The sequence below is a fragment of the Triturus cristatus genome, chromosome 8 (assembly GCF_964204655.1).
Source record: "Triturus cristatus chromosome 8, aTriCri1.1, whole genome shotgun sequence".
Lineage (NCBI taxonomy): Eukaryota > Metazoa > Chordata > Amphibia > Caudata > Salamandridae > Triturus > Triturus cristatus.
In genome coordinates, this window is record NC_140591.1 from 1,584,052,565 (window position 1) to 1,584,075,728 (window position 23,164).

The 23,164-nt window shown below is 47.3% G+C and overlaps 1 protein-coding gene across 2 annotated transcripts in view; it reads right to left on the bottom strand.

Moving 5' to 3' along the window:
- Positions 1 to 2,742: 2,742 nt before the first annotated feature.
- Positions 2,743 to 23,164, bottom strand: part of LOC146806250 (uncharacterized) — an 82,120-nt gene continuing 61,698 nt past the window's right edge. For both annotated transcript variants that reach the window (XM_085623507.1, XM_085623508.1), the window contains exon 2: positions 2,743 to 6,993. In XM_085623507.1, the coding sequence (XP_085479633.1) occupies positions 3,449 to 6,910 (3,462 nt within the window). In that variant the 5' untranslated portion in view covers positions 6,911 to 6,993 and the 3' untranslated portion in view covers positions 2,743 to 3,448. The remainder of the gene's footprint in view (positions 6,994 to 23,164) is intronic.

Consider the following 23,164-nt stretch of genomic DNA (forward strand, 5'->3'; position numbering starts at 1 on the left):
TGCTTCATGCTGCTCGTTGCCCCTTCCATTTGTATCCATCTGGTCTTCTGCACATTTTCAATTCCCACAAGCAGTGCACATAAACCAATAAAGGCTGGATGACGAGACAGATTGGGTGACCAGACAGACAAGACAACATGGGACACCGGAACAGAAAGGTGATAGATAAGGCAACTTTGGTGCAATGTCTCATTATGTGGATAAAAAAGGGGACAAGTGCCACTAGACAAGTAGTAACATGGTGCACTAGACAGACAAGGCAATGGTGCACTAAACAGAAATGGGGACATGTGGTGCTCAAAAAAGCAATGTCACATTCTGCACTAGATAGCAAAAGGAACATGTTACACCAGAAGGACAATATACGTTGAGTACTAGACAGGAGATGGCATGGGCAAGGCAAAATGGGACACTATAGAGAGAAGATGACATTATGCACTAGATAGACAATTCTACATTTGGTACTAGACAGAAGATGAAATCCAAAGCGATATTGGGCCATACACATAGGAGTTGATGTGGGGGCACAAGCTAAAGAAGATGTTGTGTCACTCTAAATGGACACATTGAGATGGTGCGTAGGCAAGGATTCTGGATGGCCAAGGTGACTTAGGGCACTAGCTAGAGAAAATGGCAGTATGTTCTAGATAGACAAGGTGACATAGGGCACAAGGCAGGGAAGCAGCCATGGCACACCAAATGGATGCACTGAAATGATGTTTACGAACCTAGGACTCTAGCCGCTTCGGTGCTCATGACGAGCCCAGCCCGTCATGAGGCACAGTGGAGCTGTGCTCATGACGAGCTGGGCTCATCATAACCGTTGCGGCCCGCCCACGCGCAGTTGATTCACCGCCTGTGCGGGAGAATCAATCAGTGGGCGGGGTCGTGATGAGCTCAGCTTGTCATGAGTACAGCTCCACTGTGCCTCATGACGACCTGGGCTCGTCACGAGAACGGCGCCACCGCCGCCGCCCCCCCCCCCCCCCCCCCGCACGGAAGGGGCTAGATGGAAGAGCCTGAATTGGACAATAGGGCCCATATTTACTAACATATAATGCGACGCATCACAGCAAGACAACTTGATGCGCTACATCAAATGGAGAAGGCAGGAATGCACCATATTTACTAAGTTTTGGCGCATTCCTGCTCTCTCTCTGTGCAGGCGCACTAAGTGCTGCCTAGTGACAATGCAGGCATGCTTGCCCCATGGTGTAAGGGTGCCTGCTCTATAGGCAGGATTGTTTTTGTGCAGGAAGGGACACCTTCCTGCAAATAAACAAAATAGCAAATGTAGAAAGAGGAAACAACGAGGAGAAATAAACATATTTGTCCTCATTCACCTCTGTTGGGAAGGAGAAGCATTTTGACGCATTCCCATGTTTACTAACCTTAGTAAATCTGGTAATGCACCACAATCTATGGGTGGATGCATGGATATATGGGAACGCCTACTCTCCACCAGTGGAACGCCTTCCCTTGCATTACTCTGGAGTTACTAAGCCACGCAGAGCTATGCAAGGTGACTTTGCGTGGCTTAGTACATCTCATTTAAGCCCTTGCATAATGCAATGGCAATGCAAGGGCTTAGTAGATCTGGGCCTAGATATATAATTTAATATGTGGCACTAGTTAGGTGACAGGAGATGGGGATCCAGATAAACTAGACCGGATGGTGCATTAGAAGGAAGAGATGATCTGGTGCACTGGCCAGACAAGCTGACATCGGGCATGAGATAGAAAGGTGACATGAGGCACTAGATAGAGAAGGTGACAACATGACAAGGTGCACTGGGAAGAGTCGGTGACATGGTAAACAAGATGGGGAAGGCAACGTTGTGTTCTAGATACACAAAGTGACAACGGTCACTAGACAGAAAAGATAATGTGGAGTGAGAGAAAGACAAGATGATGGGGCAGTAGATACATAAGATGAGGCACTAGATAGAAAAGGTAGCATGTGGGACTTGATGGATGGAGTGACACGGTACACCAGAAAGAGAAGGTGACATGGAGCACTAGATACAGGGGATTATATGCGGTGCTAGCTGAAGAAGATAAAATAGGTGACCAGGTGAAATGCTGCACCAGGTAGAGATGGTGACTTAGTGCTGACTAGATGGCATGTGTCACTATATGGAAAATAGGACAGGTGGTAGTAGATGAAAACTAGATTGGCACAGTTTAGTGGGTGTTCTAGGTAGACAAAGTGAGGTTGTGTACTAGATAGCCGAGGTGGTGTGGGGCACTAAACAAGCAGGGTGACATGAGGCACGAGAGGGACAAGGTGACATGCTTGACTTGTCGTGATCTTGGCTAACACAATCTCCTCATTATGATTTAAGGTCGCTCTGAAAAGGTGTTGCTGAAGAGACAAACTAGCAGACAGATTTTCTGTGTCACAGTGAAATCACATGCAGATCATTTAAAATGTCTGACCCAAAACACAAGAACCATGGAAATGTGCTTTTAGGCTGTGCTTCAGGTATTGCATGAACCACGTCTGATGAAAGTATCTGCAATGAGTTAACAGAGGACACTCAACAGCATCTCTGCAAACAAAGCACCTAATAGAATTTAATATTACATATTGCCTGGATTGATGTATTAGAATATAATAAATGCACCTTATACAATCTAATATTACATATTACTTTGACCCACCTAATAGAATCTTAAATGGGCACCTTTTAGAATGCAATATTACATGTTACCTGGATCCACTCAATAGAATCTAATAGATGCAGATTTTAGAATCTAATTTATTACTTTGATCCACCTAATAAAATCTAATAGACTGACTTTATAGAATCTAATATCACATATTGCTTTGACCCACCTAACAGAATCTAATATACACACCTTTTAGAATCTAATATTACATATTACTTGGATCCACTCTATAGAATTTAATACATGCAGATTATGGAATCTAATAGATGCAGATTATTGAATGTAATCTTATATAGTACTTTGATCCACCTAATAAAATCTGATAGATGCACATTTCAGAATCTAATATTACATATTCCTTTGACCCACCTAGTAGAATCTAATACATGCGCCTTTTAGACACCAATATTACATAATACATGGATCAGCTCAATAGAATCTAACAGATGCAGATTATAGAATATGATATTATATATTACTTTGATCCACCTAATAAAATGTAATAGAAGCACGTGTTAGAATCCAGTATTACGTATTACTTGGATCCAAACTGATTGAGACAATCATTCTCCAATTTCTTATGCTGCTATTTTTTACGTTCAAATCAGGTACTGTAGGCCAAACGGTTAAATAAATAAAGGTAATAATAAATACCAGCTCACACATAGAAGTAATTTCTAATATTGTTCTAAAAATTTGTTACAAGGGGAGGTGTGAAATAGTTTCTAGAAAGACACCAGCCATCTCGTTAGGCTCCTCCACACAGAAAGCATTTTCATTTGTACTGGAACACTTTGATACAGTTGTGCATGCTATCAGCTACTAGCACATAGTGGTTCTGCAAGACGGCAATCCCTCTGGGGCTGCTGAGTCCATCCGTCACTACTGCCGTTGGAGATCCCTGTATGGGATAGTGGAGAACTGAGTGAGTCTGTCCCCAGTCTGCCACTAGAATGTCCCCTTGATTGTCCACACACACCCCCCAGGGGTTAGAAAGCACAGGGCCAATCCCACCTTTTAGGCCCAGTACCCGTAAGACCTGCCAGTCATCGTTTAAGACTTTAACGCAGCAGCCTCCGTCAAAGCCTCGCTCAGAAACAGCCAACAACCCTTGGCTGTTAGCACTAACTAGATAAGGTTTGTTGAACCCTGGCATGATGGTACTTTCTAATGTTCTCCCAGTGGTTAGATCTAAGGTCAAGGCAGAAAGGGTGCCCAGCTTCATGTCCGCAATAACAAACTCATCCCGAAAATTGGAGGTGACACCTCGAGGTGTATTTAGGTTCTTCGAAATGACCTGTAAGAGTTTCCCGTGCTTGCTGTATACTTCCACAGTCCTGTCTGAAGAGTTGGTCAGTGCCACAAGGCCTTTATTGTTGACTGCTATATCAAAGTAGTTCTTGGCTTCTAGGGTGATTTGCTGCATTATGCAACCTTTGCAATCCATCACCTGCACTCTCCTGTTGCCGTAATCAATCACGTACAGGGCACCCATCAGCGTAGTGTGTATTCCGTGAGGGAGATTCAACTCTCCTCGGCCGGAGCCATACTTGCTAAACTGCCCAATCAACTTGTTAAGGTAAGGACCTTCATCTTCCTCTAGTGGGGAGCTAATGAGGTTAGACTCACTTTTGCTGAGGCCTTTTGTTCTTTGGAAGGGCCGATGAACATTCTCGGAAGACGGGGTTCTCGCTCTCCCATATTGAGAAGCTTTGCCTCTGCTAATTGCGGATTTGACAGCCCTGGAAGCTGTGGCTCTGCTGCAGGGTCTTGAATATGTCTTACTGCTTGAGCTGCTGGAGACGGAGTCCCTTCTGTCGCTGACAGACTGTGAGCAAAAGGCATTTGATGATTCTACCTTTGACTTGGGTAGCCCATCTATAACTGGCATAGAACTGGATCTTCCCACAGATTTCTTTACTGTACATTGAGAGGAGATGTCCTGTGATCTGTTTTGGGACAATCTGTTAAAATTTGCATAGTGGTCTCTTTTAGTGCTGACCACAGGAGCACCAGGATGTTGACTGTTTGCAACATCCGAAAGAGTTCGGTCCAGTTGCTTTTTTCTCGAAGTTTGTGGTGGGGTTTTGTCCTTTTTAGGTTCTGTGCCAGAAGCAATGACTGGTCGTCCCCCTGTTGGCCTGTGATTGGGCGTTGGAGGTAACCGTTTCCTCTGTGAGATGGAGAGCCCACTCGCCCGAAAATTTGAATTTTGAGAAATGTCTTCTCTGGGCGAGTCAAGGATGAATGTGTAGGATGACTTAATGCTCTCTGTCGGAGATGGTGATCTTTCTGCAACAGCAGAATTGTGGTCAGGCGCCTGCATGCAGGATCTCTCAGAGGATTTTGTTTGCTCAGGCTGTGGACGAAGATTTGCTTTCTTCTGAGACAGTAGATCTGCATAGTTTTGACCAAGCAGGTTGGCCTGGAAACTAATTGAGTCCGGAGGGAAGGGACTTGCAGTCAAATCATAGGCAATCTCCTCTACTGGAGAGGATAACTCTACGTTACTGATCAACTCCATGGAATTCCATGTCGATAACTGTTCAATGCTACTAACTTTTTTGGCTGATGGTACCCGGCTGGCCCGGATGGCGCCTACTCTACAGGCCTTGGGGTCTTTCTCGGTTGTCTTTAAACTTTTTCCATCTGATGCATCATCAGAGTTATCAGAATCGTCGTCGTACACAAAGGCTGTTGTTGCCCGGAACACCGAGTCCTGGTTAGGCACTAAGGCCAAGCCCACTGGTATCCCATGCATGGTTCTGCCATCTTGCTTCTCTTCAGTGATGGGCAGAGGTTGCATCTTGTTGGTTTGAGCTTGTTGCTTAGTGATGTGCGCAGTGAGTTCGCCATTTCTATACTGTTTTGTGTCAGAGTCACATTCCTCCTGATCCCTCTTTGAAGCCTTAGAGTAGTTAGATGATGACAGATGAATGTTAGTGTTTTCAAGAAACTGTGGTGGTTTTCCATCCAGACGGTTAGAGAACTGGGAGCCTATCACATTCTGGCTAGATACCCCAGTCACAGTTTGCTTTTTCATGTTAGACTGGGCATAACCCGCAATAATATCTTTCATGGCGTTCATCGAGGAATGTGACTGATTGTTTGGATCCAATAATGCACTTTTAGTGGTGTGTGATTGTTCCTTCATAATTGTGGCATCTCTTTGTTGAGTACATGGTCCTGATGGATGTGTTGAAACACCCCTTCCTATACTTTGTGATGCCTTTGTTAACACAGGTTCTTCACTAACATGTCTGTGGAATGCTAGGCCACGGTTGTGTACAGTTCTGTCATCTTTCAAAGACGTGCGTCTCAGAAACATTGCGTCTGCTCTGCTGGCATGTGCTGCTTTTCCATTTGAAACAGGCACAGAAGAGCTGCTGTCAGAGTCAGAAATCCTGATTTTGTTCACAGTCCTTGAACCTGGAGCCTTGGTTTCAGAATCGGAAGCGAGGCTGGCTGTGGGGGATATGACAAATGTCTTCTCTCCTGTAACAGTGGTGTTCTCCTTACTCAACCTCTTCCGGATAGGTTGGTTTCTGCTGTTCTTTCTTTTAGGCTCATCAATATCTCCGTCTCTTTCTTCTAGACTCTTCTTTCGACTAGAGATACCACTATTGTCCGTCGATCCAGAATCCGATGAAGTGACATCCCATGGTGGCTGCTCGTCACTTAAGAGTGGCGTGTTTGATGTTTCAGAGCCATTAAAAAATGTAGATCCTCGCCCCTCAAAATATGGGATGGAAAAGCCAAAGGTCTGTTCCTCATAGTGGACCTCACCGAGCGCTGGCGTCTGGACCTGGCAGGGGGAGAACTGAACATTCTTCAGTCGGATGATAATGCTCTTTTTCCTAGCAAATATCTCCGCAACCTTCCTCTGGATCTCCTGTATGGTGGCCGCATTGCACTTAGTGGTGTTCATGGCCTGAAACTGAGATGAGACCTTGGCGATTTGTTCGACCATGCTGTTGATTTCGGAGACTCCATCCTGGAGAGCCTGCTCGTTGACTCTCTGGAGGGACGTGAGTTTTGCCCTGAGCTGCCCGTGTTCTTGCTCCACCTGGTTCATGATGCTCTGCTCCTGGCGTAGGATACACAGCAGGGCTCGCTCAAAGGACTTGGAGATTCTTTGGTGGTCTTTGGCCTGCTCCTGCTTAATTTCCTCCAGCTCCTGGCAGGCTCTGCTAAGGTTCCCCAACAAAGCAGCAAAATCTTCCATTGCCGAGTCCATGTCTGCTTCAGTTGAATTGTTTTGTGGTTAGATGGTTTCCTTTTTGTCTCATGTCTAAAGGTTAAATCCCATTACTTTCAAGTCTGAAAAGAAAGAAGGAAACAGTTAGACTCTCTCTTCTTATTATTTCAACATACTTTGAATTTTACACTTGTACTTCTACATATCAAATAAACCCAATGAAAAAAGTCTTACAGGTATAGCAACATTCTGGTGCACCATGCTTTCCCTAAGGTGCTTTCAGGCGTTTGAAGTGGACAGATTCCATCACTACGCTAGAATGTGCCCTACGCAGAAGGGTGAGTGAAGAGACACAAAAGTGGACAATTCTAGATCTCCAAGGGTCTGATTTAGATCTCAACCTATGGGTTACTCAGTCACAACAGTGACGGATATCCCGTCCATCGAAGTATAAATCCCATTATATCCTCTGGAATTTATGTTTCGGTGGAAGGACTATCCGTCATCGTTGTGACAGAGTAACCCGTCTGCCGAGATCTAAACCAGCCCCTAATTCACCACGGAATAGACTGAAATGCTGCACTATTGGATAGAAGATGACATCAGCTGTTAGTTCCTAAAGAGTTAACATCTGGATGGGCCACTCAGCCACTTCTCTAAATCTTAGCATCAGACCCACGTTTGCCCAGTTACAGCATGCTGGATGCCAAGGTATCGGGGTTGCACTGACTGAAAAGAGGCGGCCATGGCATTGTTTGCTTGAAGAGGTACTTGAGAATGGGAGAAAGCAATTACTGGGATGCAAGAGGAGAAGAAAGAACATTTGCAGGAATTTAGATTATTTGAAGGAAAGATTTGGGTCGAAGTTTATTTAGTTTTGAGCATTTAGAATCAATCAATCAATCAATCATTGGCATTTATAAAGCGTGCTACTCACCCGTAAGGGTCTCAAGCTGCTGGGGGGGAGGGGGTTATTGTTCGTACAGCCAGGTCTTGAGCTGCCTTCTGAAGGAGAGGTGGTCCTGTGTTAAGCGGAGATGGCTGGGGAGAGAGTTCCAGGTCTTCGCTGCGAGGTAGGAAAAAGATTTGCCTCCGGCGGTGGCTTTGCGGATGCGGGGGACGGCTGCCAGGGCTTGTCCGGTCGATCGCAGGGTGCGGGTGGGTATGTAGAAGGAGACGCGGTGGTTGATGAGTTTGGGTCCTTGGTTGTGAAGGGCTTTGTGTGCGTGGGTGAGGAGTCTGAGCGTGATCCTCTTGCTGACTGGGAGCCAGTGAAGCTTTTCCAGGTGTCCGGAGATGTGGTGGTGGCTCGGGACGTCTAGGATGAGGCGTGCGGCGGCGTTCTGGATTCGTTGGAGTTTCTTCTGTAGTTTGATCGTGGTGCCGGCGTAGAGGGTGTTGCCGTAGTCCAGGCGGCTGGTGATGAGGGCGTGAGTGACGGTCTTCCTTGTGTCGGTGGGGATCCAATGGAAGATCTTGCGGAGCATGCGAAGGGTGTTGAAGCATGCCGATGTGACTGCGTTGACTTGTCTGGTCATGGAGAGGGAGGAGTCCAGGATGAAGCCCAGGTTGCGGGCGTGGTCGGTGGGTTGGGGAGTGCTGCCTAGGGCGGGGGGCCACCAGGAGTCGTCCCATGCGGTGGGAGTAGGGCCTAGGATGAGGACTTCCGTCTTGTCGGTGTTGAGTTTAAGCCGGCTGTCCGTCATCCAGTCCGCTACTTCCTTCATTCCTTCGTGTAGTCTGGTTCTAGCAGAGGAAGGGTCGTTGGTGAGGGAGAGGATGAGTTGAGTGTCGTCTGCGTAGGAGATGAGGTTGAGTCCGTGTTTGCGTGCGATGTTTGCCAGGGGCGTCATGTAGATGTTGAAGAGGGTAGGGCTGAGGGAGGAACCTTGTGGGATGCCGCAGATGACCTTGGTCGCTGTTGATCTGAAGGGGGGGAGGCAGACTCTCTGAGTTCTTCCGGCGAGGAACGAGATGATCCAGTCCAAGGCCTTGCCTCGGATGGCGGCGTTGTTGATGTGCTGTATCAGGGTGCGGTGGCATACCGTGTCGAAGGCTGCGGAGAGGTCAAGGAGTATGAGGGACACGGTCTCTCCCTTGTCGGTCAGGGATCTGATGTCGTCCGTGGCTGCGATGAGGGTGGTCTCGGTGCTGTGGTTGGCCCTGAAACCGAACTGCGAGGGGTCGAGTGATTCGTTGGTTTCGAGGAAGGTAGTCAGTTGAGTGTTGACGGTTTTCTCAATAACCTTTGCTGGGAACGGGAGGAGAGAGATGGGTCGGAAGTTCTTGAGGTCTGTGGGGTCTGCTGTCGGCTTCTTGACAATGAGAAATGCAGTTCAACATTTTAACCATCTATGTAGTTTACATTTAGCTTGTGAACATTTGGGGCCTGGTTATGACTTTGGCGGATGAGATACTCGGTCACAAACGTGACGGATATCCTTGTCCGCCATATTACAAGTTTGATAGGATATTATGGAAGTGTAATTTGGAGGACGGGATGTCCGTTACGTTGGTGACGGATATCCCTGTCCGCCATATTACAAGTTCCATAGGATATTATGGAAGTGTAATTTGGAGGACGGGAAGTCCGTTACCTTTGTGACGGATATCCCTGTCCACCCTATTAGGAGTTCCATAGGATATTATGGAAGTGTAATTTGGAGGACAGGATGTCCGTTACGTTTGTGATGGAGTAACCCTGTCTGCCAAACTCGTCATCAGGCCCTTAGTTCCAAAAATTCTGAAAAAAACAATGTGCGTTTTTTTCCCAATCTACGCATAACTCCGACCTTGTCTTGTCTTTCCTTGTAGCAGGAAAGCTGTAGTTGTAGCCAGGTCCTTTGCTCACAACTTAGGTGATGTCATCAAAGCTGTCTGCGGTGATGTGATATGTGATGTCGCCTGTGTGCAGTCATGAACGGTGTATTGTGGGTTCGGGAGTTAGCTAGAAAATGTCAAGTGTTTGGGGGGTTTGTGTCATAGAAACTGCATTATGACAACTCTGATTTTGTTTGGTTATTTAACTAAATACTTACAACACAACCTTAGCTGCGGACACTATGCAAAATGTATACACTTCAGACTTGCCCTGCACCCAGCCCTTCTGCTCCCGCAACTCAAGCCATAGTTATCATTATTCATGCAATGCAGCAAGACACCTTGCTGCACGGCATGAAAGGGAGAGGGCTGAATGTGGCATAGCTATCAAGATATGGTGCATTCCTGCTCTCTCCTTGTGCTGCAAAAAAAACAGTCCTCTAAGGCTTCTTCCTCTTTCTATGTGTGCTGCAGAATGCTGCAGTCATAGAAAGCGGAAGAAACATGGAGAAATAAAGATATTTCATCTTGTTACACCACCCCTGGGAAGGCGTAGTATTCTGATGCATTCCCAGGTCTACCAGTATTGGTAAATCTGGGAATGCTTCAGAATCTACAGGTGGATGCGTGGGAACACCCACGCTCCACCCATGGAACGCCTTCCTAGGGCAGAGTAAAGCAAAGCAGGGATTTGTGTGGCCTTGCGTTATTTCAGATTTACCAAGCCACACAGGGCCACGCAAGGTGGCCTTGTGAGGCTTGGTAAATCTCATTATAGGTTTTGTGTCACCCTGTGCCCCCTTGCGTGGCGCAAGGGCAATGCAAAACCCTTGATAAATAGGCCACTGAGTGCGCACTGCCTTCAGCCACGCGCCACAATCACTGAGGTGCAGCTTGTCTTGGTCAGCTGTGCACAGAGGGCAGACCTTGTGCTACCACACCACTGGGGCAGGGACACTGGGTCAAAGGCCAGTCCTTGTGCTGCCACACCACTGGGACAGGGACACTGGGTCAAAGGCCAGTCCTTGTGCTGCCATACCACTGGGGCAGGGACACTGGGTCAAAGGCCAGTCCTTGTGCTGCCATACCACTGGGGCAGGGACACTGGGTCAAAGGCCAGTCCCTTTGGTGCCATACCACTGGGGCAGGGACACTGGGTCAAAGGCCAGTCCTTGTGCTGCCATACCACTGGGGCAGGGACACTGGGTCAAAGGCCAGTCCTTGTGCTGCCACACCACTGGGGCAGGGACACTGGGTCAAATGCCAGTCCTTGTGCTGCCATACCACTGGGACAGGGACCCTGGGTCAAAGGCCAGTCCTTGTGCTGCCACACCACAGGGACACTGGGTGCTGGGCATGTGCAGTGGACACTGTGTGCAGGGCGTGACCTCAATCAATTCAAGGAATGAACCTGAATTATCAGGAATAAAGAAAGAGAGCATGCAGCATGCATGTTCAGACAGATGCTGTAATCGACAGTATCCCCTTACTTGCTAAGAGGCAACTGAGAACATATCCTATACTCCTTCATCTTACATGCAATTCTTATGTTTATATGGTGTACAGCAAAGTAATGCATACATACTGTAACTCCTCCTTTTCCTAAACAATGTAGACCATCCTCATTGTCCTCTCCGCCCCTTTGCTGACCTCATGGTCACCTCTGTGGACTCACAGCTTGTCCTGAGTCCACTGACCTCACAGCCCCTCCCTTGACCTCTTGTCACACCCATGGCCCCACAGCCCTTCCCCCTGAACTCACAGCCACCTCCATGGACTCTTAGCCTGTCCTGATTCTGCTGGCCTCACAATCTCTGCCCTGACCTCATAGTCAACTTTGCAGACTCACATCCTGTCCTGAGTCCGTTGACCTCACAGACCTTCCCATTGACCTCTTGGTTCCCTCCATGGTCTCATAACCCCCCCCCCCCCCATGATCTCATGGTCACCTGACTTTCAGCCTGTCCTGACTCTGCTGGCCTCACATTCCCTGCCCTGACCTCATAATCTATTCGGTGGACTGACAGCATGTCCAGAGACTGTTGACTCACTGACCTACTGAACCTCTTCGTCACCTCTATGGACTTGGAGCCTGTCCTTAATCTGCTGGCCTCTGCCCGTGATCTCGTGGTCACCTCCATAGACTCAAAACACATCTCCTGACCTCACGGTCACATCTGTGGTCCAACAGCCTGTCCTCAGTCTGTTGACTTCAAAGCCCCTCACCCTAAACTCATGGTCACCTTTGTTGTCTCACAGCCCCACCCCCAGACCTGAAGGTCACCTCTATGGACTCGCATCCTGTCAAAAGTCGGTTGACTTCACGGTCACCTACACTGACTACACTGATCTGCTTCTATGGTTACCCCCATGTTTTGCTTGATGTGATGTTGTTTTTGACGAGTCTGACTGGGATCCTACTAATCAGGACCCCAGTCTATCTGCTTTCTCCCTAAATTGTTGTGTTTAGTACCTAGGTACATCCCAGATTGGATACTGGGGTACCCTTATCAGACCCTAGTATATGGTACTAAGGTACCCAGGGCATAGGTACCCCAGAGGTCTCCCAAGGACTGAAGCATGAATTATGCCACCCATGGGAGACCAGGCAAAATGGAACTACAGGCCTGCCATTGCAGCCTGTGTAAGTTGGTGCTTGCACCACTTACTTAAGATCTAGGTTTCCTATATCTAAGGGACACTGCACTTAAAACCTATGTCACCTCTATAGCAGGCATTTGCAATCCTGAAGGCAGGGTGGTTCTAAGTGAGAGGGTGCCCCTGCATGAGCAGGAAACCCGTGCAGCCTATGGAGTCCATTCACCCGGGTTGTCAGTGAAGCAGCCATATACTGTATAGAGGGGCACCGCGTAATCACGCGATGACCATCTCAAAACTGGCTGCAACGTATCCTATCATGTTTGGTATGAAACATGTTTGAATCTTACCCCCACACTGTTAATGGTGTGATAGGTATGATTACAAGCACTGAAAGAGCCCTCCGTTAGGCTCTCAGTGTTCCCGGTGCCAACCTGCTATTTTTTATATTTATTTATAGCATTTGTAGAGCGCTCTGCAACCCTACGGGCATCCTGGCGCTAGGTACATACAGCTGAGGACATGTTGAGCAGAAGGAAGCGGTGGACAGGTACTGATCAGTTAGGTTTTTGGGCTTTTTGAGCAGAAATTTTGGGAAGATTTTTATGGGAAGATTTTTTTGGGAAGAGCCATGTTTTCACCTGTTTTCGAAAGGCCAACAGTTCATTTGTTTTTCTGATGTCAGTGGGGAGATTATTCCACAGGTGCGCTGCGGCAATACTGAAGGCTCTTCCCCCACACGTCGCTTTCTTGATTCTGGGAATACTGATGAGATTTAGGGAAGAGGATCGGAGAGGCCGGGTCGGCTCATACCAATTGAACTTGTTTTGAAGTGGTCGAGGGCCTAGCCCATGGACTGCCTTAAAGACAGTACATAAGGATTTAAAACAGATCCTCTGATGTATGGGCAACCAATGAAGGTCGGCCAGGGCGGAAGTAGTGGAAGATCCTCGTTCCCAAGAGAGTGCCAGTTTGGCTGCAGCCGCTTGGATACTTTGAAGTCTGGAAATAAGATAGGCAGGGGATTCCAGCAGAAGAGCATTGCAGTAATCCAAACGGCTGAGGATGGTGCTCCTAACTATGTTGGCTCTAGTCTGTGGGGGCAAGAGAGGTAGCAGTTTTCGCAGTCCACGCAGCAAGGCAAGACAGCAGCTAACCTGCTTGTTGACGTTAGTCTCAAGGCTCAGAGTATTACTAATAATGACTCCGAGATTCCTTGCTGAGTTCACGGGGATAGGCGAGTCTCCTAGCAGCTGAGGCCAGAAATCTGTAGGTAGGTTTGTAGGGATTCTTCCTACTGCACAATGCAGCATTTCAGTTTTATCACTGTTAAATTGTAGTGAATTCTGGTTCAGCCAGAGTGACATTTGCAGCATGCAGGTATGGAAAGTCTCCAGTGAATTTGCCAGGGCTCCATCAAGAGAGATCGTCAACTGGGTGTTATCAGCGTAATTTATTACGCTGATGCCATGACTTTTTATGATCCTCAACAGGGGTTGCATATAAATGTTAAACAGTATAGGGCTGATAGCAGACCCCTGTGGGACCCCATGCGGAACTTTAATGAATTCTGATTGGCATGGCGGGATAGCTACTGCCTGCCATCTATCCGTCAGGTAGGATCGGAACCAGTCAAGCACGATTCCTCCAACTCCGATGTTCTTCAGTCTTTTTAACAGGATGACATGGTTCACCGTATCGAAAGCGGCGGACAGGTCCAGCAGAATGAGAATTGCTGATTCGCCCCTGTCCGCCCTCATGCGTAGGTCATCCATAACTGTCAGCAGAGCTGACTCCGTTCCATGAGCTGGTCTGAAACCAAATTGCTCCTCTTCCAAGATGACATTAGTTTCCAGGAAGAGGGCTAGAGATCTGCTGACCCAGCGCTCTATGATCTTTATCGGGTATGGTAAGAGGGATATGGGTCGGTAGTTCTTTTGACTGTTAGGGTCCAGATTTGGCTTCTTTAGTAACGGAGTCACAACCGCCAATTTCCAGTTTCTTGGTACGGAGCCTGTGAGGAGGGATTGATTACAGAGCTGATGCAAAACTGGGAAAATATCAGCCTCAAAATTCTTGGCCATTTTATGGGGAAGAGGGTCTAAAGGGGATCCTGATGACGTGTTGAGGGCTGTTCTGAGAAATTCCTGTTTAGAAGGGATCACAACATTTTCCAAGCTAGCGTTTGGAGAGAAGCTCCTGGTAGATTCCACCAATTCACCTCTTTTTGCTTGGTTGCTATTGTCCTGCGATGTGAAGGTGGGCTTACTATTCATTCCTTCGATTATTTTATTGATTTTTTCTTGAAAGAATACTGCAAGGCCGTCACAAAGTTCTTGTGAGGGCTTGATTTGGCTGTCAGCACAAGCAGGATGAGAGAGCTCTCTAATAATCTTGAAGGTGTCGCGGGACTTATTAGGACTTTTGATAATAAGATCTGCGAAATAGTTAGTTTTAGCTGCAGTAATTTCCTTCTTGTATTGTAGAATAGTGAGCCTCCATCGTTCTTTCTCCTGATCTGAATAGTTTTTCCTCCAGAGCTTCTCTGCCTTTTTGCAGATGTTTTTCAAATCCTTCAGTTTGTCCGTATACCAGGGAGCGGAGGGTTTACCCCTTCTCTTGATTATTTTCAGCGGTATGATATCGTCCAGTTTCTTAGTTATCTCATTGCAAAATGAGAGATAGTTTGTCGTAACATCGTTCTCAGAGTTGAACGAGGTTCCGATGTGACGAAAGTCGGGCTTACCTTCCTCTTTCCTTTTCAACAGGTTCTTCCAATTCCGGCCAAGAAATGTTCTGGTCTGTGTCCTTGCGGGCCCTGTATATACCAGGATATGTATATTAAAAGTGAGTAGGTGGTGATCTGACCACCCTACTGGAAGAATAGTGCCCATGGTCATTAGATCTTCTGCCGCGAATATTAAATCCAATATGTTTCCCTGTATATGTGTGGGGGTAGTTATCCAGTGTTTCAACCCTAGAATTTGGCAGGATTGGGTGATGTTATTCAAGGCTGTGCGTAATTGGTCGCTGTCCCATAAATTAAAATCGCCCAAAATCAGCATCCTGCTGTGGGTGATGGAAATATTGTTTATGGCAGTGATCAATTCCTGCTGTTGTGAGGCATTAAAATGCCCCGGTGTTCTATAGCAGATAAAAGCTGTAAGGCATTGTTCGGCATCATGTTTTATGCGATTCCCAAGGATTTCAACGCTAAAGGTGGCGTCGATATCCAAAGTTGAAATGTTTAACTCCTCCTTAAAAATGATCCCCAAGCCTCCTCCTCGTCCAGTATTTCTGGGTTTGTGAATGATCTTATATCCTACTGGACATGCTAAGCCTAACTCTAATTCTGATCCCGCAGCCATCCATGTCTCAGTTAAGAAGAGAATGTCTAGTTTATTGGACTCGATTAACAGCTGTATTTCCAAAGCATGTTTCGGGAGGGACCTAGACCCAGACAGCATAAAATGGTTGCTGCGGACCAGAGACACATTTCTGCCCTCCTGCTGCTGAGCCAGGCTCGAGCAGAGGAAGGTGGAACAAAAGGCATCATGTCACAGGGAGGTGTGACCACCTCCCAGACAGGATTTAGTGTATTGGGACCGGGTGGGCGCTTGTCAGTGCCAGAAAGTCTGCATAAGGGGCACACTTGATGTCCCCATGCATAGTCCAGTACAAACCAGTTCTGGGAGCTGTTGGCTCCCGCTCTGGCATGAAACTGGACAAAGGACATGGAAGTAACCTCCCCCTGTCCAGACCCTCCCCTGGGAGGGTCCCCTGAATCTTCCCAACCCTTTCCCTAGGGTACTTAAGGGCTTACCTGGGTGTAGGTCCCTAGATTTGTCGTGGGATAAGATTCAGATCAGACACCACTTCTAGTTCTACCATCTGGGCACTCTGGACTTCACTGGACTTCGTTTGGGCCTGACTTCGTCTCCATCCCAGTCTGCTGCATCGTCTGTGTCTGTGCATCATACAGGAACCTTCCAAGGCCTGTGAAGCATCAAAGACATTTGAAGGCATCTCCCTTGGAGTCACTCCCCTGCATTCGCAGGCACCACAACTAAGTCTACCGGTCTGCTCATCCTGAGCTACTCCAGACTGCAAAGGCTCTGCAACACAGGTGGTGGTTTCCTACAGCTCCCGAGGCCTTCCCTGTCCTCTCACCAAGTTTGAGGCCAGAATCCCTCATGGGGGTTGCAATAACCGGACACCTGTGCACCGCATCAACTTGCAGATGCAAAGGCTTGTTGACTTCTTTCCAAGGAGATCTTTGGGCTTCAAGTAGCCCCAACCTCAAGCGCCTCCAGTGACCAGAATCTTCAGCCACACCGCCTCTTGTGCATCGTGGTCTGCATCTTTTGGTGAGCTGCTTGAGGTCCCCTCACAACCTGTGAGTCCATTTGAGGGTCACACTTGTTCCTTTTGGAAACCTCTGATTGCTCGGGCCTTCCCTGACTCCCCTGCTTCTGGTAAGTCTCCTGGACCTTGCTGGTCAGGACGTTACTCATCCTTTGATTTCCACGTTGGTTGCATTTGCCGAGGCTTTTTGGTGCTCCTGCCGGACACCGACCCCTCAGCACTCGACATCCTTTGTGGGACAGCTCGTGCATGGCTCCTGGTCCTCCTCAACGACGCCTGGTCCTCACAGCTGCAGTGTCAAGGTCCTCGTCACCCATCCTGCAACACCCGACATCGGAGGGCATTCGTCTTCCAAGTCGCCTGGTCACTCCTGAGTGACATAGACTCTGTCCCCTCTGGTTGCAGGTACCTCTCATCAAGAATCCATCCACGGATTCCACTGGACACTTCTTCCTTCTTCCACAGCGGCACTTTCATGAAGTCCTCCATTTGGTTCAACGGCGGTTTCTGACACCAATTCACATGTATGCACCCGGCTTTCCTGGTGTAGGTAACGTAGGTACTAGGGCATCCACGGGTGGGGTGGCTCTCCAACCTTCTGTCTTCCACGGGTTTCTTCAGAGTCCACTGGGAAGGGTCTTTAATCTTTAAAAATCCAACCGCGACTGCACACGCTCTCCGTGGGGTCCTTACCTATTCACCTTGGGTGATTCCTTGGGTCCCCAGCACTTCTACGTCCTCTCGACCCTGTCTTGACTCGAGTCATGGTTCTTATACCACTTTGTTAGCATATGGTTTGGTCCCCCCCTGGGGTCCACTGTGTAATTTGTGCTATTTACTCTGTTTCTTTGCTAAAGTAATGTGTGCATTGTGTTTATCTGCATGTAGGAGATATTGGAATGTACTAGAGAGTATTATATAATAAATACATATTTTTATAAATACCTGGGGGCAGATTTACAAGCCCCGTACGCCACATTTGCGCCGCCGTTGCGTCACTTTTGTGACGCAGCGGAGGCGCAAAGCCAGCGCCATGCTGCGGGGTATTTACAACATGACGCATCTAGGGAGATGCGTCACGTTGTAAAGCCCTGCACCACATGTGGGCGTTACGGTGCAGGGGGGGTGGGGGTTCCGGCGCAGGTATGCCTCCTAAAAGGGGCTGAGTGAAATCTAAAAGATTTCATTCAGTCACTTTTACGGCCATGCTGCATCAAAACCCTACGCCTGCTTGAAGCAGGCGTAAGGATTGACGCAGCATGTTAGGCATAGGGGCACCCCGAGCCTTGCTGGAGCTGCGTCGCGACTCCAGGAATGCGTCACATTTACAGCAGCAGATGCGTCACGCATCTGTCTATTCTTGCCCCCTGGTGCGCTGCATTGTAAATGCGGCACATCCATGGTGGCACAAGAGGTGTCTGCGTGACGCAAAATAACTGGCGCATCCCTGCTGATATGCAGGGATGCGCCAGTTATTGTAAATCTGCCCCTTGGTGTGGTTCTTTTCACTTAATCTAAACTATAAGATTGCAGTCTGGTAAAACAAGCTGCTTTACACTCCTTCTGGACTAAGTCTGAAGGTTGATCTCCACAGCTACCACTTCGAGAGCCTTCTAAGGTTGTCTAGGACGTCTTTAATCACCATAAGGGTTGTCTGGACTAGTGCAAGGTACCGACCTACATAGTGGACATCCTTTACCAGGCCAGCTTCTCACACCGTTGGTGTCACAGCACATCCCCTGACCTCATGGTCACCTCCATGACCTTCATGACTTCACAGCCCCTTCCCTATGACCTCACTGTCCCCTCCAAGGAATCACAGGCTGTCCTGCTTCAGTTAACCTCACAGCCACTCCCCCTGGCCTCATGGTCACTTCCGTGGCCTACCACCTGGTCCATTCTCGTCCAGGACTAGAGAGAGTCCTGCAACACGAGCCTGCAAGAAGGGAACCCTGCAGGCTTGTGAATAGAAGCAGTCGGTGCGGCAGAAGGCTGGATTGATGGAGTGCTGGAGGTGCCTCGAGAGGCTGGCCCTGCAGGCCCTGATGAAGCTCACTCTGAAGCGGGCTGGAGGAGAAACTGTTCCATCAGCTCGATGGAAGGTGGTGGTGGCAGCTGCTCTGCAGTCCTAGGGCAGAGAGGTCTGCCGTGGGAAACTTCACTTGCTGCGCTGCGTTGTGTGATTTATTTGTAAATCGAGGACTATACGTCAGAGGAAGACATTTCTGTGCCTTACAAATTTGGCATTTTTCTATACAAACTCAACCACAATGGAAAGAATAGCAATTGCATGCAGCTCGTCAGAGTCTCGCCCAGGGAGCGGTGCAATGGTGCCACACGCAGAAAGAGCCCGCACCCACATAGATCCACAGCCAATGATAGTAGATTATAGAAAAGCAGCAGATTAGTTCAGGAAAAGCTGGAAAAGATGAGCCTGTCCATTCCCCCTGGAGGTAAGAATGGCGGCCTGTCACTGGCACCAAGCGTTATACAAATGGTGGTGCGGGCACTCGTGTGGCACTGCGCAGCCATGCACTACGCCTGTAGGATTTTATAATGGTAAGTAAATCGATGCAATGTTTTATGTCACACGAGCACTTCCAGCTCTTAAGATGAATTCAACACAGAGCGCAATACTGTGGTTGAAGCTTCAAAATGCTGAAGCCATGCAAATGGCAGAAACGTGTTGAGCAGATGATGGCAGTACAACAGCGTAACATACTGTAGCATAACAGCATGCTATAACATCAAAACTTCTTACAAAGACTCTTTTCACTCTATGGTGAAGATAATGAATTCGCAAAACACTTGCAAACTGGGGAATTCAGCCAGAATGTGAAGCAAGACAAAGGCGCCATTCAGCCCAGCCCCACAGAACATCTTAAAGCATAGGTGCTGGAAGTGGGGCTGCAGGGGGTGCAGCAGCACCCGCAAAATAACCATGCCGGAGTTCCGCCGGCGAAAAAGCATTAAAGATGCCTTTACATTCAGTGCTTTAAATGGGCCGGTACTCACCGGTACTGAGTACCAGCACTTCTTAGATTTATCACTCTGAGTACCGGCACTTCTCTACTGCCGAGGAGAGTACCGGTACTCATGAACGGGTAGGCTCATTGGCTGCAATTGCTGGTGAGCAGGAGTGGAAGCTGGCTCTGGCAGCCAAGGCACAGCTTCTTTAGCCCTGATCTGAGCCCCAGCTGAGCTATTCAGCAGGGCTCATTTGCATAATGTCCGGGTGCTCACCATCACAGTGTGTTTGACAGAGCAGGGTCCATTCAGGCCCTGTGCTGTCAATCACATTCACACTATCAGTGTGCATTTGTGCAAACACAGGAATCAAGGCAGTGCCATGGAAGGTAAAGCGTATAAAATGGCTTTTATTATACCTGAGTCTTTGGTGTTTCTGCTTATGTATACATGTTTACCTGCATTTGTAGGACTTTTTTTGTGAGGAAAAAAAGCGTGAGAACACTCTCAGGAGGTATTTTAAAGCAAAATCCATGGCACTTTGTGTGTGCATGTCTGCTCGGCGACAAAGGATCATAAATAATGTAAAAGGGAGGGTTGGTGGGTGAGTGAGTGAAAGGGTGGGTGGGTCTGCAAGTGAAAGGCTTAATGGATGTGTGAGTGAAATGATGGATGTATAGATAGATGGATGGATGAAGGAATGAAAGGATGGATGAGTGAAAGAATGGATGGATGAGTGAAAGAGAGGGTAGATGGATGGATAAATGGGTGGATGGGTGGGTGTATAAGTGAAAGATTAGATGGATAGATAGATTAATGAAAGGGAGGGAGGATAGATGAAAGGGTGGATGAATGGATCAGTAAAAGGAAGGATGGAGTGAAAGGGGTGGATGGAATAAAAGGGTGGATGGAATGAAGGAGTGAAAGGGATGATGGATAGATGAGCAAAAGGATTGATGGATGAGTGAAAGGATGGATGGATAGGTTTGGAGATGGATGGATAGGTTTGGATATCGAAGGATAGGCAGACAAAGGTGAAAAACTGAATGATGGATGAAAGACTGAATAGACAGAATGTAGAGGTTAAATGGTGGACATCAGTAGGTAAATGGCATGCTGAAAGGATGAATTGATAGATCGATGGAAGAAACAAGAAATATCTTCTGGGGAGGGTCATACGTTGTTTCATTTGCTTGGTGCCGTAAGAGCTTTGGTTTGAAGTGGGGGTATTTTCATTTTCTGACTACTCCTGTGCTACAAAATATGTAGTATTAGGTGCAACTATTGCAAAAAAAAAGGAAATGTTAACATATTATTGTGTTTATCTTTCATTTTGTGTAATGAGTTAACCTGTTTTGTTTATATAAACACATTCCGTGTGTTTCGGTATGTGCTGCAACTATTATAGAAGCTGTGAAGTATCACCATGTCTTTCCCTTAGCCCCGCCCTAGCTCCGCCCACTCACCACACCTCTAGCACATTTGAATGAGTCCTTCACTTATTTTTTCCCATTTAGAGCACTGTTTACATTTGATTTTTGTCTTCTCACACTTGCTGTGTGTTCAAAGACAGAGGTCAAATGCCAGGTTATCTCTCTGACAAATCGTTGCTTGTTCTTTTGTCAGGGAGATGAATATTTACTTTTCTGTCTCTGGATGTTGTAAGGTGACCTGCCTGACAATCCTCCCGGGGTACATGGAGTGTGAAAGGAAATATGTAGGATAGCAGTTTTTTCTAACACAACATTTATATAGCTTGCAAAATTACTGTACAAATGTTTCAAAATATATCAGTGGGTGGTATAGCACAAATGAAGAAAAAAAATCTAATTCTGGAGTGTGATGGAAACAAAGATTTTAAAAGAATCAGAGCAAATCAAGACACTGTACGTGTTGATGCGCAAAGGGTAAATATTTGATGAAACGCAGGAGCTTATAAACGAGAGGCTTGCGCCGCCCGAGGGACGCTTTTATACCACTCCGGCGGCACAGGCCTCGCAATGTTATCTTTGAGGCCACACAACGCCACTTTGTGTGGCTTTGAATGACCTCATAGATATGGAGTAAGGCAAGACAGCGTAAGTTGCTGCGTTGCCTTACTCTGTGCCAGAGAGGCGTTCCATGGGCAGTATGATGGGTTTTCCCATGCAACACCCATGGATTTTGACGTTGCCCCAGAATTACTTAATCACATAAACCTGGGGCAGCGCCAAAACCTTACACCTCCCCAGAGCAGATGTATCAAGGGGAAATAATGATTATTTCTCCCCGTTTTCCCTCTTTCCATGTGGGCTGCAGAATTCAGCACACGTAGAAAGATGAAAACCACTCTCAGGATTGTTGTTTAGCACGAAAGTGCCCCTTCCTGCACGAAAACAATCCTGCATGCAACACAGACATCCTTGCACATTTGGTGCAAGGGTGCCTGCGCTGGCGCTAGTCAGCAAATGATGTGCCAGCGCAGGGAGAAAGGACAAGAATGCACTGTATTTCATAAATACAGTGCATTCCTGCCCTTTCACATTGGCATAGGGCAGCGCAGCAAGGAGCCATACAGCGCTGCCCTACGTCAAATACCCATAAATGAGGGACCCAGTTTCCAAACATTATCATATGTGCACTATATCGTTTTAGCAGTAAAAGTGCACGTCAGTGCACATTTTGTGGCCATTTCAACGCTGTGTGTAAATGACTGAGTGCTGTCACACCATGCTTCAGTAATATATTTGGCACAGTGTGCTCCAAAAATGCACCGCTGGCTCCCTACCACACCCATACCACTGCCGTGTTGCATGGGCCTGGCTCCTTTGATGCCCATGTCTGTGTGTGACGCTTGGAGGTTTCACAATCCCGCTGACTCAAGTGATGTAACATGGATGCCATCAAACCTGTTTCAGCACCACTTTCTACACCAGTGCCCTAAATGCTAGACTAGAGGAATGTCAGGCCAGAGGCTGATGCTGAGGAGCTGAAACATAACAGGACTCTTCCTGACGCAGCCTCACCGACCACCTCAGTAGGTACCAAAGTAAAGCTACAGCGCCACCTAGGGCTTACATAGGAACACTGCGCCACACGGGCCTTGGAAGACTACAAGGGGGACTTTTATATTCTCTTGAAATGAACTGTAGCAATTTTATCAAATAAAAATTGCAATTGAAGGTTTTTTCAGAAGCAGAACATCCCCCTCCAAAAGAGCATTTTTTATGCTGAATATGACTGTAGGCCCTTTACTAGCAATTTTCATTTTTTAAATATTGTATGGGTTTACTGAGTAATGTGAATGATACTATCATGGTTGATATAATGAGTGATCTTGAGATGTCATCAATGATGTCATTTAACGACATGAGTGATGTAATGTGTGAAGTCATAAGCTGTGCATGGCAGGGCACGAGTTATAGTTACTTCCCTGAACTGTAATTGGTGAAATTCAGTGGTTTTAGGTTTTGTTTTGTATCTATAACAGCATTTTACCTGTTTTTCTGGAATGTTAAGATCTTATTACCAAACCTAAACTGTAACATCATTTTAACTTTCAGT